General features: G+C 41.9%; 1 protein-coding gene across 4 annotated transcripts in view; it reads left to right on the top strand.

Annotated features, from left to right (window-relative positions):
- The first annotated feature begins 649 nt into the window (after positions 1 to 649).
- ABL2 (ABL proto-oncogene 2, non-receptor tyrosine kinase) overlaps positions 650 to 15,953 on the top strand; it is a 44,796-nt gene continuing 29,492 nt past the window's right edge. Inside the window, exon 1 of one of the 4 annotated variants that reach the window (XM_071751170.1) lies at positions 650 to 1,405. In XM_071751170.1, coding sequence (XP_071607271.1) covers positions 1,222 to 1,405 — 184 coding nt within the window. In that variant the 5' untranslated portion in view covers positions 650 to 1,221. The remainder of the gene's footprint in view (positions 1,406 to 15,953) is intronic. The other 3 variants (XM_071751172.1, XM_071751173.1, XM_071751175.1) reach the window with 3 other exon arrangements.

Here is a 15,953-nt window from a genome sequence, read left to right as displayed (position 1 = left end):
CTCTCCACAGTCTCCGGAGAATATTTTGTTTTGTTTTTTCACAAGGCAAACCATTTATAAATGCCAAACTCTGCAAATTTGAGCTGCAATTAGACCAGGAACTATCTCCACTGTGGATTTTACCCACGTGGGCCACTTCTGCCCAAGAATGCCCACCCACTGCTCCTAAACACACAACCATGCTTGTAGAAGGCCCTGGGTATGGCAATGCTACACCCAGATGTTAAGACCTCTTTTATTGTGTGTTATGTATTATCAGCAAGTCTGTCTAATTCCTGACCTCTCCCAATGTTCTTGATCCATTAATTTTGGGAGTTTAAGCATTTCCATGTGCTCCTCACTCCCAGACAGCATCCAAGGACACACCAGCTCAGTGGGATGAGCCACCCTTATTTTAGGCATAATTATTATTGCTGCAGGGTGCATGTGACAGCACGGATAGGATTTGGTAGCACCTCATGCCCTTGGGAAGATAGAAAATTTCTTTTTCCTAAGAATTCCCTGCAAGCAAGCTGACTTCCATGAATTGAGAGGGCTTCTCCTCACTTCCCAGCTCCATGGCAGCCACACAGAGGTTGCTCCAGCCCCAGCTTGCTGTGACTCCACGGAAGCTGGCAGGCCACGAGAGTCACCAAGCTGATTTGTCACTGTCACAGCAGTTTTTAAGTGATGCCATGAGGGCACCGGAGACACCGAGGCTCTCCCGCCAGGACGCCACATTGCCAAAACGGTGCTTAAACAGTCACTTAGAGATGAGAACAACACACTTCATAGCGCCGAGGCCCTCTCAACTGCAACAAACAGTTGGATCGCTCACGCCTGACCTCAAATCGAGCCTCAAATCGCCTCCCTCGCAGGGAGGGACGCTCGGAAGCGGAGTGACCCCGGGACCGGCTCCTCACTCCCCGCCGCCCGACTCAGCGCTCCGGGGCGGGGCGGGGCGGGGCGGGCGACCTCCCCCGGCGGACCGGAGGTGGCTGAGGGAGCCTCTCTGTCCTCTCTCTCCTGACGCTCTGTGGTTTAAGATGGCGGCGGGGGCTGAGGGGGCGAGGCCGTGAGTCCCAGGCCGGAGCGCCGCGGGGGCCGGCGAGGCGAACCGGGCCAGGCCAAGCCGAGCCGGACCGGGCCAGGAGAAGAAGCGGCGGGAGGCTGCCTGCCGGGCCCGGGAACGGCGGTGGTGGCGACGGCATGTGAGCGTGGGCCACAGGCGGGAGCGCGGCGATGGGGCAGCAGGTGGGCCGCGTTGGGGAGGCGGGCGCCGGGCTCCAGCAGCAGCAGCCGCCGCCTCAGCAGCAGCAGCAGCCGCGGGGACTGCGGGGGAGCAGCGCGGCCAGGCCGGCGGGCCGGCGGAGGGAGGCTACCGGGCTCTCCGCCGAGGGAGGCTTCAATATCTTCACCCAACACGGTGAGGGGGAGAAAGGGGCCGGGAGGGGGTGCGGTCGCTCGCGGGTCGGGGGGATCAGGACAAGGGACAAGATCGCCTTTCCCTTCCTCTTGTGTTGGGGGGGGGGGGGTGTAACTGAGGAAGGGGAGAGGTGGTTGCTGGAGGTACCGGGGTGAGGAGAGGGGCCTGTGGGAGCAGGACAGCCCCTGGTGCTGCTTCCACGTCCCGGGGGATGTGGGACTCGGCCCTGATTCTGGCAGCGAGATCGGGGCCGTGAAAACTTGCGGGGCGCTGGACGGAGGATTCCCACCCCCCCCTTCCACGGCTGGAGGGAGGGGGCACCACCAGGGATCCCAACTATCAGTGGTCGGTTGCTGTCACTGCAGCTGGTTCTACCTCTGGTTGTGTTTGTAAAGGTAAACGTTCCCTATGCTTTGTCTTGCTGTTTATCGAGGTGCTTGTAGCTTGCCCATCTAGATCTATAAATTGTTGTTGCTACATTGCTCTTCACAGAGCAAGCAATTTTATTTTAACCGGAGTATTCCAGCTTCCATCTGAGTCCCAGTTGAAGTTTTTGCCTGTTCACTTCTGTCCCTACTGCAGCAAGCTGATACAGGAAATGTTTGATGTAGTGATTACTTTCTGAAAGTACAGTCAGAAAGGCAACACCTTAACATAATGTACAGGTTTGGGAATCTGGAAGTCTGTCTGCCTTGACAGGAGTGTTGAGAATAGATGTGTGGATGCATCTCTCAATCCTGAAAACCAGAATCTGCTGTGGAGAGCTTGGATTGTTTGGTGTGAGGTGGAGAGAGATGCCAATATTTATAGAGCAAGGCTGCTTCTGACAATACGTATTTTCTTTTGCTTAATAGAATGAGCATAGGCAAAAAGATTAAGGAACATTCAACCAGCAGTCTAAATGTAAATATCATCTGCTGTTACTGCTAACACGTAAGTATCTATCAAAACAAGAGCACAGCACTAAATCTGATTCTTGAAATCTCAGTGTTATCACAGCTTTTGAGTTGAGGGAGCAGTATCAACTTTAAAACCAAAACAGAACTCTCTGCTAGCTGAAGCTCCTGACCCACTATTGGAAAAAAAAAAAATTATAAAATAGACTAATACTGCAAATTCAAAATGCTAGGAGTAGATCTTGAAAGTTATGCACTGACACCACTTCTGTTCAATACACTGAAGTCTTGGCCTTTAGCAGCAGAGGAAAATTGCTGTGTGTAGACTAAGTGTGACTTAGTGATGATATTAAGTCACACGAGTGTCAGAGCAGGCTCATGACAAACTGTCTGTGTTTCCATGTTTTGGTACCAAGATGACAATTTGGTTCTTGCTCTCACAAAGCAAGGACAGAAAGGGTGTTTGTGTGAAGCAGGGCACACCATGTGAGGACGTGTAGTTACTTCAGAATAACACAGTTGAGTGCATCTTTGCCCTTATTGCTGCATGCTTTAGTGGTAATTTAGCACAGCATCCTGAACAAACACCTTCTGGCTCCTTCCTCAGCCCTACTAATTTTTGAAGGTGGTGTCTGCTTGATGGAAAGAACAGGGAAATCTGTATTGTGGTACCGTGCTATTGTATCATGAGAAGACACCTAGACTTCTGGGGGTTGTAGGTCACTCTGTTATTGAATTCAGCAAGCACTGCTCTATAGCTGAGCAGAAAAGTCCTAAGCAGTCACTGATGTGATTTGTTAGCTGTGGAGCAGAGATGCAAAAGAGAGTGATGGATTTTGCAGCCTTTTGCAATTAACCCTTCGAAGTGTCCCCTTGCCAGCATTCCTGGCATGTAATCTGTGACTTAGAAGAGCAAGCAATGGATCACTGAGCATGTTGATGTGCCAGGTATCAACATTTCTAGAAATGTACTAGAAAGGAAGAGTGCAAACAGAAGGGTTATTCCCCACACTGTTCCCATGTACACTGTGTCAGAATTCACTAATACTACAAGGACAGCAACCCAACAGGGAGAAGCTGTAGCCAAGACAAGTTATTACCAAATTCCTACAGGTCAGTGTAAGCAGCAAAGATAAGTAGTGCTTGGTGCCTTACAGGATAAGCTTGCTTTCCTTTTTAGAGAAGGGGAGAGAACAGGAAGCAGCTTATCTCCTTATCCTTCCAGTAGTTTGAGGGAAGGGGTACAACTGATGACAACCAACAGCACGGACTCTGCTCAGCTCCTCTTATGACCTTTGAACAGGGACGTGCTCTAATTTTCTTTTTGAAGAGTAGTGATAACTGCCTACTCTACCAAGATATTCTTTGGAACAGTGTTAGCTTGCTTTTCATCTGTGAAGAGACTTGCTGAGTGTTGTAGAAAACATACTGCAGGAAAATCAGATTATTTAAATCCTGGGATGGAAAGCCTTTGCAGTACCTGTTTGCAATACTGCTACAGTTGCCTTGGGGTAGCAGAAGGCTCTGCCACACTTGAGCTTTTGATCCTGTAGGTACAGGACATTTGTTCCCTGTTTTGTTTTCTAGAGGAGGAATTTAGCAACCTTTTGCTAAATGTGCATCAAGGTCGGGCAAGAGAAGCCTATACTTCTAAAAATAAATTATCATTAAAACTTCCTTAAAGCAGATAGAGTGCTATATCACATGGTAAAAGCATTCTAAAATAGGAAGATAATAATACATAGTGTGATTAAATATTCTTATATAATTATTATAAAATATATTATTATAAAATAACACCATTCCTTTGAAATTCAGTGAAACTGAAAGACTAGATGCAGAAAAATGTAAAGAAAGAGAGAAAATAGGGTCAGTTTAACAACTGCACTTTGCAGGAAATCTAAAACATTCTTTTTTTTTTCTCCCAGGGAAATGCAGGAAGCTTGGGCCAGAGTTACTTGCCTGCAGACTTTTCTCTAAGTAAATGCCCTATGCAGATGCAATATAATCACTGTGTTCAGTGCCTGACTTTTTGCACTGTACATCAGAAATCTTCTGGGACCATAAAATATAAATAACTTATTGTTTGGGGAATAACAGATAGTTCAGCTAAGTGTCTATAGAAACATCTGCAGAACATGAAATTATAGGTGTGTTCTCTATTGCATCATTCCCTGTGATACCTAAATTATCCCTGCAGATTCAGCTGCATTCAGTACTCATTTTTATACCTCTGTCTTAAGTTGGTATTTTTGCATATTGTGTATTTCACAAATGAGAGAACTCTAAATGGAATGGACTATATATTATGGACTCTTGATCTGTTAGAATTCCTGACACATACATTTTTCTTATGTACTTTTGGTGTAGGGGAACAGAAACTAAAGAAGGTAAGACTGAGATGAAGTTACTTCAAAAAGATGTTAGTCAGAGTGAACTCAAAAATCAAATTTCCACGCCCAGACAGATCTCTGATTCCTCATTTTCCACATGCAGCAGATGGTGTGGTACAGGTTGTTCTAGCAATATTTCACAACTTGCTATTGCTTGCAAGTGCAGTGTTTTGCAGAAAAAAAAAAAAAAAAAGGCATTTTTTTTTTTTTAAAACAGGAACATGACCAAGTGGAAAGTGAATGTGTAAGCTACTGAACACCAAAGCAAATTGTCAGAAGTGGCTTAAATCATCTTTTTTTTAATTTAGCAGGACAGACAGCTCACATAATTAGAGCTGGAAGGTAGCTGGACTATTTCCTAGAGATGCTGCAGCAGGGCTGGCTTTGGGAATACTGTATGGCTGGTACTAATTACAGATTCTGGGACAGTAGGCTTGAAATCATGTTTTCACTCCTGTTTAGGAGAAGTGACCTGTTCTGCGACCCACTGACTTCAGTGTATGTCATGTTTATTTGTTCTCAAAGCAGGTCAGTGCTTGCTGAAGTAAAATCATTCTTCTTAAATCTTTGTTTTATAAGTAAAGCTAAATGAATGTGTGATTTATCCTACCCTGTTTCTCTTAGTTGTCAGAATTTTAATGTTTCCAGTATACTCATTATCCTGAGGCTGTCTTTTAAATACCACTGACAGTTGCCTAGAGCAACATTCATAAGAAACAGGGCTAAAATCTACCTTACACAAAACAAGAAACAGCAGCTTATATATGTAAATATAATGCAGTACAGATGCACGTGAAAGTTATTAAATGGAAGATGGGTTGCTCAGAGCCTTGCCAAGTTCATTTTCACCTGGTTGTATTTCAGAAGTCCAAGGATGGGTGACCTCAGACTAAGGCCTCACCTACAGCTGTTTCTGAACCTGACAGCTTAAGTCACAGCTTGCTGAGTGGGCAATAGTTTCTTCAGCAGCATGCAGTTATGGATCACCCAAAGCTGGGCAGCAGTAGTGCAAATTTCACCTGGCTTTGCAGGTGAAAGTAGGAATACAGGATCCTTAACAGAGTACTAACTGGTAAAGAAATATTTTTTGTAGTTATTTGGGCCACTAGCAGCCTCTCTCCCTCTGAACACAAAAAGCTTGTGCTGAGGAGGGCAACAGTTGACTTGCTGGGTCTGAACTAATGGTTCCCTCACTGTTAGTGCATCATCCCTGACATTTCTCTGGAATTGTGGTTAGGAAGGACTTTATTTTTAAAGGCTGATCTTGGTATTATCCATAGAAATGCTTCTCTCTAGAATAAGTGACTCTTACAAAACCATTGAGGCTTCCTGTTGGTAACACTGAAAAACCACAACAACAAAGCTTTGTTATGTTACCCATATCTGGTTAGGAAGTTTTGTGTGCTTTGTGGTCTGTCTGTAAGGATATGAGCATCTCTCAATATGATAGCTTATCTGCAACTGTCTATAAATGAACATTTTAATAGATGACTTGTAGCATCAGCTACATCAGCACAGAAATTTTAAAAAAGTCAAAAAATAACACACCTGTTTTGAAGAGAAGACAAAGATGCACAGAAACCTCTTGCTAAGAATTGAATCAGTTTAATTTCAATCTTCCAGTGCTCTTTAAAGGCCATTTAAATGTATTTCTTTAAATACTGAACTTTTTCAAGAATTTCTTTCCTCTTCTGGTGTCACTCCCACCCAAACATTGTCCTTAGGATTTTAATCTTACTATGATACTCCCATTAAAAACAATAACATGTGTTAAGAAACTTAGAGCTTCACTTACATTTATTTTAAAGTATTCAATGACAATAGTGGCTCGAGAGTTGGTACTACAATTATTTAAGAAAAACTTTTCTATGGAGGAAACCTCATTTTCTGTTGGACAGTTCTGCATCCACTCATCCTTTTAATTTGATAATGTTATTGGTTTGGATTTTGATCTTTCTGTTGATTGTTTTTGTTGTTACTTAATACTGAAGTGAAACTGAAGCAGCAGCTCCTTGTTCTAACCTACATATGTCAAAGGCATAGGAACCATCTCCTGCTGCTGTTTGGGTCAAATTAGAGGTCAGGAAGATGAGAACATTCTGGATTTGTGACCTTATGCAGCCCCCAGTCTATTTCTCCTTCCTTTTTGCTATAATAATCCCCAAAACAAAGTATCAAGTGTGTCTCTATTGCTTCTGTTTGTCAACATCTCAACTGGGATATGTAAGCTAAAGACAATGCTGCAGAGGAAATTACAGGAATGAACAAAATGGAAAAAGAGGAAAAGGTAAAAGAGAATCTTGCAACTCCTCTCTAATAGCAAATTTAAGTACACTGGAGATTCTATCTTAAATGTTCAACTCCAGAGATAATGCTTTTAAAGTACAGTCTTGGGTATAATGATGCATGTTGAATGAGACTGTTGGGCCTCCTGAACTGATCTGTGGTCAGGTGTAAATGGATTACTGACTGAAGTCCCTGTAATGAGCACCATTCTGGGTTGGGGGTTTCCCCACATAGCTGACAACTGAATTCAGGCACAAAAATATGAGTTCTAAGCTCCTGGAGCACAACCAAATGTTAATTTACAGGACTGTTGGTTTTGGAAAGCAAAAAAACATTAACAAAATACCTCCTTCTGTTCTGTTCTTCCCAGAGGTGGAATAAAGTACAATGGAATAGTGAATATACATATAGAATCTTTGGAGTTCACAGGTGGGATTTACAGTGGGTTGGCATAAGATCCCAAGTCACTTTTGTTGCAGGTCAAGTGCAACAAAAGTTGCTCAGCACCGGGGCTAATTTTGAAACTAAAGAAATGATATTAATATTGGCTATTTTGGTGATAGCATGTAGCATAGGTCATGAAATGTTCTAGACTTGGTGTTCAACTAGACCCATAACTTTTGAAAAGTTGACTGTAGAATACTGTACAGTAGACACATCAGAACATACAGAAATGGCAAAGTGAAGAAACTTCCTCATTAGGAGCTTGTTCAAATATTATCCAAGTAGATCAGTATTAGTGCCTACTTTTACACTAAGCATGAGGGGTCCAAAAGGTGTTTATAGACCATGAACTTGTTTTCTTGACAAAAACTGAAAATATTAGTACATCATCACTTTTTAGCCCCTGAATTGTGAAGGTAACCCTGCCAACCAAACTGGACTAGAAATTAATATAACCAGACCTTTCTTAGCTTACAGGGTCAGCTCAGTTTACCAAGATTCTTTCAAAGCCTTTGCTGCTCAGGGTTCATTTTGCTAACCAGCTGTGTCATGGGGTTAACAAGACTGTTCAGTTTTACTGCTGCTATTCAGAAACTTGTGGGAGACTGTGCAACTGATGAGAATATAAATTTAGTGTTGCTGCTTAGAAAAGCCAAGAACAGAAGCTAAGACGAAATACAGCTAAGGTAGAATCTCTGTAATTTACTTAATAGAAGAAAAATAGAAAAAATACTCAGCTTAGCATTGAAAGAATTTAAAAAGAAGTAATTTCAGAGTTATTTCTGGTCCAGTGATCTAGTGTGTCAGAACTTGCCAGTTAATGAAACTATGCTGACTGTTTAGCAATAAAAGAAGTCTGTTTATACGAATTTAAAAAAAAATTGATACAAATTACATCATCTAGGAAGAGGGAAATGGACTCCTGGAGATCTGAATAACCTTGAAGATCTCTTGAAATATTTAGTGGCATAGCTTTCTTCCTCCATTAAGTCACTGGGTGCAGCAGAACTCAAGCTTAAGAGGTCTGAGCTAGATTGCAGAAGCATGGAATTACTGCTTGTGTTTAATGCTTTTTTTTTAATCTTATAATGTGGATTTTAATTGTAAAGCTTCCCTTCTGTACAAGTGAAAGAGATAACTGATTTGCGTTTCCTTTTCTCCTATAAATTTTTTTTTCACCTTGTCTATGAAAAAATCCAGTCTAGTAGTTGGCAGCTCTCAGGCTCAGATTTAAGGCGCTAAATTTAAAATAGCAAGTTCTTCAAACTTGAACTTTAAATTGCTGAATGTCCTATATGTGCTCTTTATATAGTGTTGAATCTTGGTGAAATTACTCCTAGAATGGCACCTTGTCCAAACACAAAGGCATTGGTATTGGTGTAGGCAAGACCTTGAACAGGTGCTCTGAAAGTTTCTTTGATCATTTTGTGTTGGTATCACTCAGTTCTGGTTTGTTTTCAAACCCACTTTCATCCTGACAGGATTGGCATCAAGTTAGACATAAGCTTTGACATGTTTGTTCTGTCCCCTCCCTTATGGTCATCAGAGAAAGTCCCATTGTCATAAAAGCCAAATCCTTACTGGTAGCACCAACTGCATAGCCAGAAGTTGCTACACATTAATTGTTTATATCTCACAGCCCCTTTTCCTCTAACTGGCAAGATAAAGGAGATGAGAACATGAGCCCCAAAATTCTTAACTTGCATACCCAGTGGTCTATATCCTGCCTTGATTTTGCCCAGCCTTATGTTTTCTGTGTCATTTATGCCTTCATGGAAAAGCAACAACAGGTAGTAGTCAGTATTCTTCCCAAGTAGTCAGTATTCTTCCTTTCACTGACATGGATTTTTGCTCCTGGAAGGCATCAAACCTCATGGTTCTTTACCTGGTCAGCACATGGGTGCCTCAGAGCCCTGTAAGACTCACCCACTATGAGCACATGTTGTTTCTTCTTCTGGTGGTGCAATATGTCCTTGTGGACATTGTTTGGGGGTGCCTACAGTTAGTGTGTCATCTCTATTTGTTGTTGTACCAGATCCTTGGCCTTCATCTATATCCTTGTTTGCCTGTCCTTCAATTCCCAGAGCTCCATACCTGTTGTACAAGGGCACTTGGGAAGGTGAGGGGAGCTAGGGGTTGAGCCCATTGCTTATGGAGAACATAATTTTCCAGCTTGCCACGAGAGGGTGCTGCAATGCTTTGACTTGAATTTCTCTGTTGCTAAAAGGTTTTTCTGTTAGTAATGTAAATTAGAGGTTTTTTTCTGATCTTATGGTGTTACACTGAAGTGTTTTCAGTAACCATTGGATGATGAAAGCAGGTGGGAAAGATGTTAGCTGTCAAGTTTTAGTTGTGTTTATTGATGTTTATTATATGTTTGTTTTGCTTATGCCTTTGGCAGATGGACTTCTTCCAGTTGTTGGAAGTTGTTTTGTTTCTGTTGGGCTTTATCCTAAATAACTTCATCTGCTGGTAAAGAGAGCTTTTGCAACTTGTTTATGTGTGAGTATGCAAATAGCCTTCCATGCATGAAAAGACATTAAATCTGATACTTCTGCTCAGTAGTCTGAGTCAAGTCAAATTAAGTCTCCTTTCTTCTGTGCACTTCTCATCTGTAAAATGGCATCATCTGCTTTATGGAGATGTTTAGACTTAACTGTTGCGTAAACAAACATGGAAAAAGCTGTCTGCAGGCTAAGTGTTCAGCCACACACTCTTGTCTCATCCTGTAGGCTGTTACAGAAAGGTGTTTATTGTGGTTCTAGACTGGGTTTCTAAACACTTGAGGCATGGCAGTAGCTCTGCAAGATGAGTGCCTCTGTTAATTGTCTGACTTGCCTTGAAATGGAGGCTCAGAGCACTGTGCTTTGCTGAATGTTATCTATCAAACATCCATTAATAGACTCAATCTATTAAAATTAAAAATAGAGAACTTCAGCACACTGTCTTTGGTTGTTTACCAGTAGAGCAATACATGGCAAAGAGTGAATAGCAGTAAACATCCATGCAGTTGGGTCTTTGGCTGGGACACAGGGTCTGCAAAGAGGACCTAAAACCTGGTGTTTAGGATTTAAGTGTTTGTCATTACAAGAAAATAAAATCACCTGGCACTGCTGTGGTGTTCATCACTGGGTGCTCATCTGTGAGGTAGTTATGCTAAATTGGTATACATATGTGTTTTATAAAAACCCTTTAATCATTCCCTTTAGTACAGGTCAGTGAAAGGCCACATTGAAAGAAACACATTAATCAGTCCTTAAAGCAGGCTACTAGAAAAGAGATATGAAACTCTGTTTAAATACAACCAAGACAGACTTCCTGGCTTGCATATAAAAGCAATTGCCTGACTTCTGATATGCCATAGCTGTCCTTTTTTTCTCCCCTGCATTTTGCCAGTTTATTATGAGCCTTTCAGACCTTGGCATCTATTCTTTGCTCTCACAGAAAGATGAAAACCCTTCATCACACTGTTACCTCATGTGCTCCATCCCCTAAGTCTACAGAGAGTTGGCTTGTAATTTTTTAAATCATAAAAACTATTATAGAAGCAGCATCTTGTTAATAGAGAAGAAGGCTTTAGTATATAGAATAAACTTCTCTGCTTACAGCAGTGCTTCAGATCAGCAAATTTGAAGGCAACCCTTCCTGGAATTGCTCTTGTGCTTTTACAAATTAAATAATGATCCTGTGTGTAGGGAACAAGTGTCATTCCATGGTGAACACCGTGTGAAATGGTCTGAGGCCTGAAGGGAAAGAGAATTGAATGGCCAGAATTGGTGATGATGCCAAACTAGGAAGAACTATTTCCTTTCCTCTGAGCACTTAGGATTCTTACTCAGCTGCCTGTATCTTTATTTGGAGCCATATCTGTTCTGAAAATTATAGGTGATGCACAGTCTGATTCCCTGTGCTCTTGAGTTAACAGTTTGTTCCCAAATTCCTTGCCATTGCAGAGAGAATAGCTGTTTACTTCCAATAATGTTACTCATTAGAGCTATACTGTAAGGATTTTGTAAGAAAAACTCTAAATCTTGCCCTTTAGAAAGCACAGCTGATACACACCACTTGAGTCCTGCTCTGCCATAACTTCCAGTCTGATGTTTAGCAAATAACTTTGTTTCTTTGCTTTAGACCTTCCTCTGCAGAGTACAGATTTTATGCTGCTCTGTACCACTGTCAAGAGAATAAAATACCAAAACAGTGAGGCACTCCTTCATCAAGTGCTACAAAAATACACTATGTAGTATCAAGTCATCAAATTAGCATGCCCTGGCTGAGAATGTTCTGTAGGCTGTGGATTTTATGCCTGTGAGAAAAAGCATTTACTGTGGTTAGCACTAGTGAGGGTAGTCACCAAACCAGCAGAAGCCTGCAATCTAATACATAATCATTCTTTTTCCTCCTTAAATCAAAGTGTTCCAGCTGAAATTGTGGATCTTACTGATTACTATTACACATCTGTGCATACATGGTGACATAGATGAGAGGTCACCAATGAGAGGATTTGGAAATAAACCTTACTAACATTGATATCTTCATTGAAAAAATGTTGTGTCTTGTCACAAGTCTGGAGAATTATTATGTAGATTCAGGAAAACCTCACAGTTTTGGATGAGATCCTCATGCTGCTGTTTCCTGCCTGCCTCTTGTGTGAAAGATCAGGCACATGGCTGGGTGACAGGTGTTCACTGTCACCAGTGTATGTCAGCACTCAGACAAATTTAAATCTGAAAAAAGATGACTGCACATCTCAGGTTTGGTCTCTGAGAAGAAATGCCGAGTCCTTTCAGCACTGTACCTCCCAAGACAGCTGCACAAGTAGCATTTGTATCTGCTAGGGTCTGTGTTCTCCACAGTGATCCCCACCTCAAACCTCCAGACAAAACCAGGAGATGAATCTCAACAGCTGCAGAAAGCTCAGTTTATGAATCTTAATTAAAGAGTTACTTGAAGTGTTTCTTTTCAGAAGTCTGTAATGATGGTGATAGGGCTGTGTATCTCCATTCAAGCTGCCAAGATAATGGTAACCTCTTTAGAGGTCTGGTGGTCTGAGCCTATATGAATGCCATGTCCCTCTAAACATAAATAATGCTTGAATAGACTGTAATGTTCTTCTATGCTCTACCAGTTCTCAGTTCTCCTTCCTCTTTTCCCCTACCCAGGTTGTGCCTATTTTTTTAGATGCTGATTTTTCCAGTTTTATTTTTTGAGTGCAGGCTCCCACCCTTCCATGATCTACTGCTGTCATAATAATGGCAAAGTGCCCAATAAAACTGGTTTGAGACCTCCACACCCAGACCTGAATATTTTTCTTCCCAGTTTAAAGAAATGGCCTGCATTTTGTCTATTTGTCTTAGACTACAGCAGCCACCTTCATGTACAAAGAACAAAGCCAAGACTGTCAGTTTCTCTGTAATTATAATGTACCTGTCATTATGTAGGAAGACCTGCCCTTTCTTTGCAAGTATTAGTATTAGATTCCATACATTTTAATTGAATGAGTAATTTAGTTTCAATCCTGCTGCCAGAATGTGTCTGTTGTGTCTAATGTAATTTCCCTGTAATGGGGCCAGCAGTAGCAGTACCAGTAGTATAAAGTCCATTATAAATAATCCGTCTACAAGATTCACCAGGAATTTATGATCCAAATACTTGGATTATTTTTTTTTTCCTGTGGTGAAGAGGGTTATAAATTGGTCTAGGAAATAACCTAATCTTGAAGCAAACTTTTACAGAATAGAGCCTGTTTGTCAAAAACTTGTCAAAAGAGTCACCCCCACCTCCATGCTCCTTCTTTACCAGTACTGGCTCTCATCCATCCCTGCGGTGAGCCAGTCCAATGGAAAACTGAAGTGACACCAGTTTCCTGACCCAGCTCCCTGCACATCAGCTGGATATGGGTGTGAGGATGGGGGAAGCAGTAAAGAAGGCATCTGGGAGCAGGGGAAACAACCACCCATATGGAAGCAGCTGCCTGCTGGGTTCACTCAGCCACATGGTCAGTCCACACCCTCAAAACTTCAGTAAAAGTTACCTGGGGTTTGTCTCTGGTGGCTGGGGGAGGGCTTTGATGAATCTGGTTTAGAATGGCTTAAAACCCCCCACAATCTAGTAGGTTACACACATACACTTAGTACTGTATTTCTTTAGCAAGCCTGGTATCTGAAATGACTCCCTGAAATTTGGCCTTTTAGAATCTTTGAAATTCAGAGATGAGTTAAGTGCTTAAAGAGTCAAAGGTCTCTTCAGAAGAGACTACTACTTTAGGTTTCTAAGAATAAGATCAGCTCTTACCTGGTTTAGGGATCTGTTTCCTAACATGTATTTTACTTTACTACTCATTCAGTTCTTTTCCTTAATGGCTTTCTACCATGCTTACACATGTATGCCTTAAATGAAAAGCTGATTATAACCCAGTGGCCACAAACAGCAGCTCCTCTGCTGTCACGGGGTTGGTGAGACTGACAGCTAAAGGAAAGGGCTGGCCTTCAACTAGTTGGATAAACAAATGGGTTATTTGGCCAGTATTCCTGCCAACTGAGACGGGAGTCTCAGTTCTGTGAATAAATGTTGGTCTAGTTTCTGTAGGAATTAGAAATGGAAGTTCTTACACTGGTAATCTGCCACATTAGAGTTAGGCACAGTTCTCAAGGTGGAAGTTTAACTGAACAGTCACATATGAGGCTACTTGTAAGAGAACATGCCAGCCTGGATTATTCAGTCCTTTTGTGGACTTATTCTGCTTGAAATATTTGACTGTGTCGGTTTGATGTTTGCCATTACTCAGCTTTTCTGGCTTCAGAACCTGAGGTGTGGCCCTGCATGTTTAATTCACTGATCATTTAGTGGAAAAGATTATTTTGCACTTGATGCAGGTTTCTGCTGGATTCACCAGGCTCTCACGTTTCTATTTCAGCCACAGATTTGTGTGCTGTTCATCTTCATGGATGCTTCACTTGGTCTTTGTAGGGGCTTCAGAGGTTTTTATTTTTTGGGTGCACAAGAACTCTATTCCTCTTGAGGAAAACATGACCTTAAGGGATGTTTGCTCTACAATCTTCACACAGGAGCTTCAGCATCCTTGGTAGAGGAGCTTCAGTGTGCCAGGTTTCTAAATTTCAGCTCTTGGTGTAGTTTTTCAGGGACTCACCAATGTAGGATTTATTAAAAAAATAATAAAATAATATTCTTATGCTTGTCTGGTGTATTTTAAATTATAAGAGAGCTGGATTTCAAAGCAACAATAAGCCCATATAAAATCTTTCCTTGCCTCACTTCCCTCTCTGTATTTGACAGTTTTGGCATCTGCTCAGTTCTACAACCTGTCCAGGAAGTTGTTACTTCTAAGCAGCCCATGCAACAGTTATTTTGGCCTTAAGTGCTTCAAGTATCTTGAAAGCAGTGGGAAGACTTTCTGGCAATGATGTAGACAAGCAGGAAATGTGTCATTAATTCTCAAGTGTTGGCTTCTGGGTGCTCCATTGCTTGCCAAATGGCAGCTCAGGAGCTGAGGCATGACTTGTAGTTTACCTCAAGGGTATCCTTCAAACAAGTTTGAGAGTTAAGTACATATCACAACAGCATGGAGTTCCAAGAGAGAAATGCCTGAAAAAGCAGGGTTTTAGTGGCATCTCAAGAAGCTGGCAGTAATTTACTGTCTTTCAGGAGTGATAAATAAGAGGTCTCTGTAAGGATGAGCTAGTGAAGCCCTTGGCTGGAAGAAATACCTACATGGGATGGAAAATGTTCTGCTTTTTACTGCATGGAAGGGAGCTACAGTTATTTTAAAAACATTTAGATACAGGATTTACAAAGGTAATTTTTATAAACAGTAGAAATGTAACTGAAAAATCCTTTCCCAACCTACCAAAAGCCAAAGCTGCTTTAGTTGCCAGTAGCTGGACAAAAGGCAGTATTCTGTCTTCTTGCTTTAAGAGGCTAAGTCAGAACTGAGTACAGGTACCATGCTTTTGGTTACTTAGATATCTGATTTGAAGTAGGTTTGTACTGTAAGAGGTGGGAGAAAGAGGATGATTTTTAGGGGAGCATTTGACTTGGAAATTCCAACTTAAAAACAACACTTGATGTGCTCTTACAGCCCAGCAGTGACCCCTGGTCCCAAAGGAAGCATTTAGTCTGGCTGGTTCTTGAGGGGATACAGTATAGCCCTGTGTAATCCAAGCAGTCAGCTGTCCTGTCAACCTATATAAGCCAGCAACAACTGGGAATGTTTTTCTCTGGAGTGGGAGGAAAGAGAAAGGAGGTGGGACACTGTCAATATAGAAGAAAAAAATATCTTAAGGGACCTTTCTGAGCCATTCAAAGCAAAAGATGTGAGGATCCTGCAAGCAAGTTCCCTTCTGGATGGCACAGTTAGACTTTGGTTTCAATCTCAGTTCAAAATTTATAGGTCCTAAACCAACACTCCTAAATCAGGCAGCAGTTTCCCATACCTCCCTCAAAGCAAGAGGTACAGCACAAGCACAAAGCTTGCCATAAAGCCAATTGCAGCCATGTTCTTCTGTCAGA

The sequence above is a fragment of the Heliangelus exortis genome, chromosome 8, assembly GCF_036169615.1.
Source record: "Heliangelus exortis chromosome 8, bHelExo1.hap1, whole genome shotgun sequence".
Lineage (NCBI taxonomy): Eukaryota > Metazoa > Chordata > Aves > Apodiformes > Trochilidae > Heliangelus > Heliangelus exortis.
This window is presented reverse-complemented; position numbering and strand designations above follow the sequence as displayed.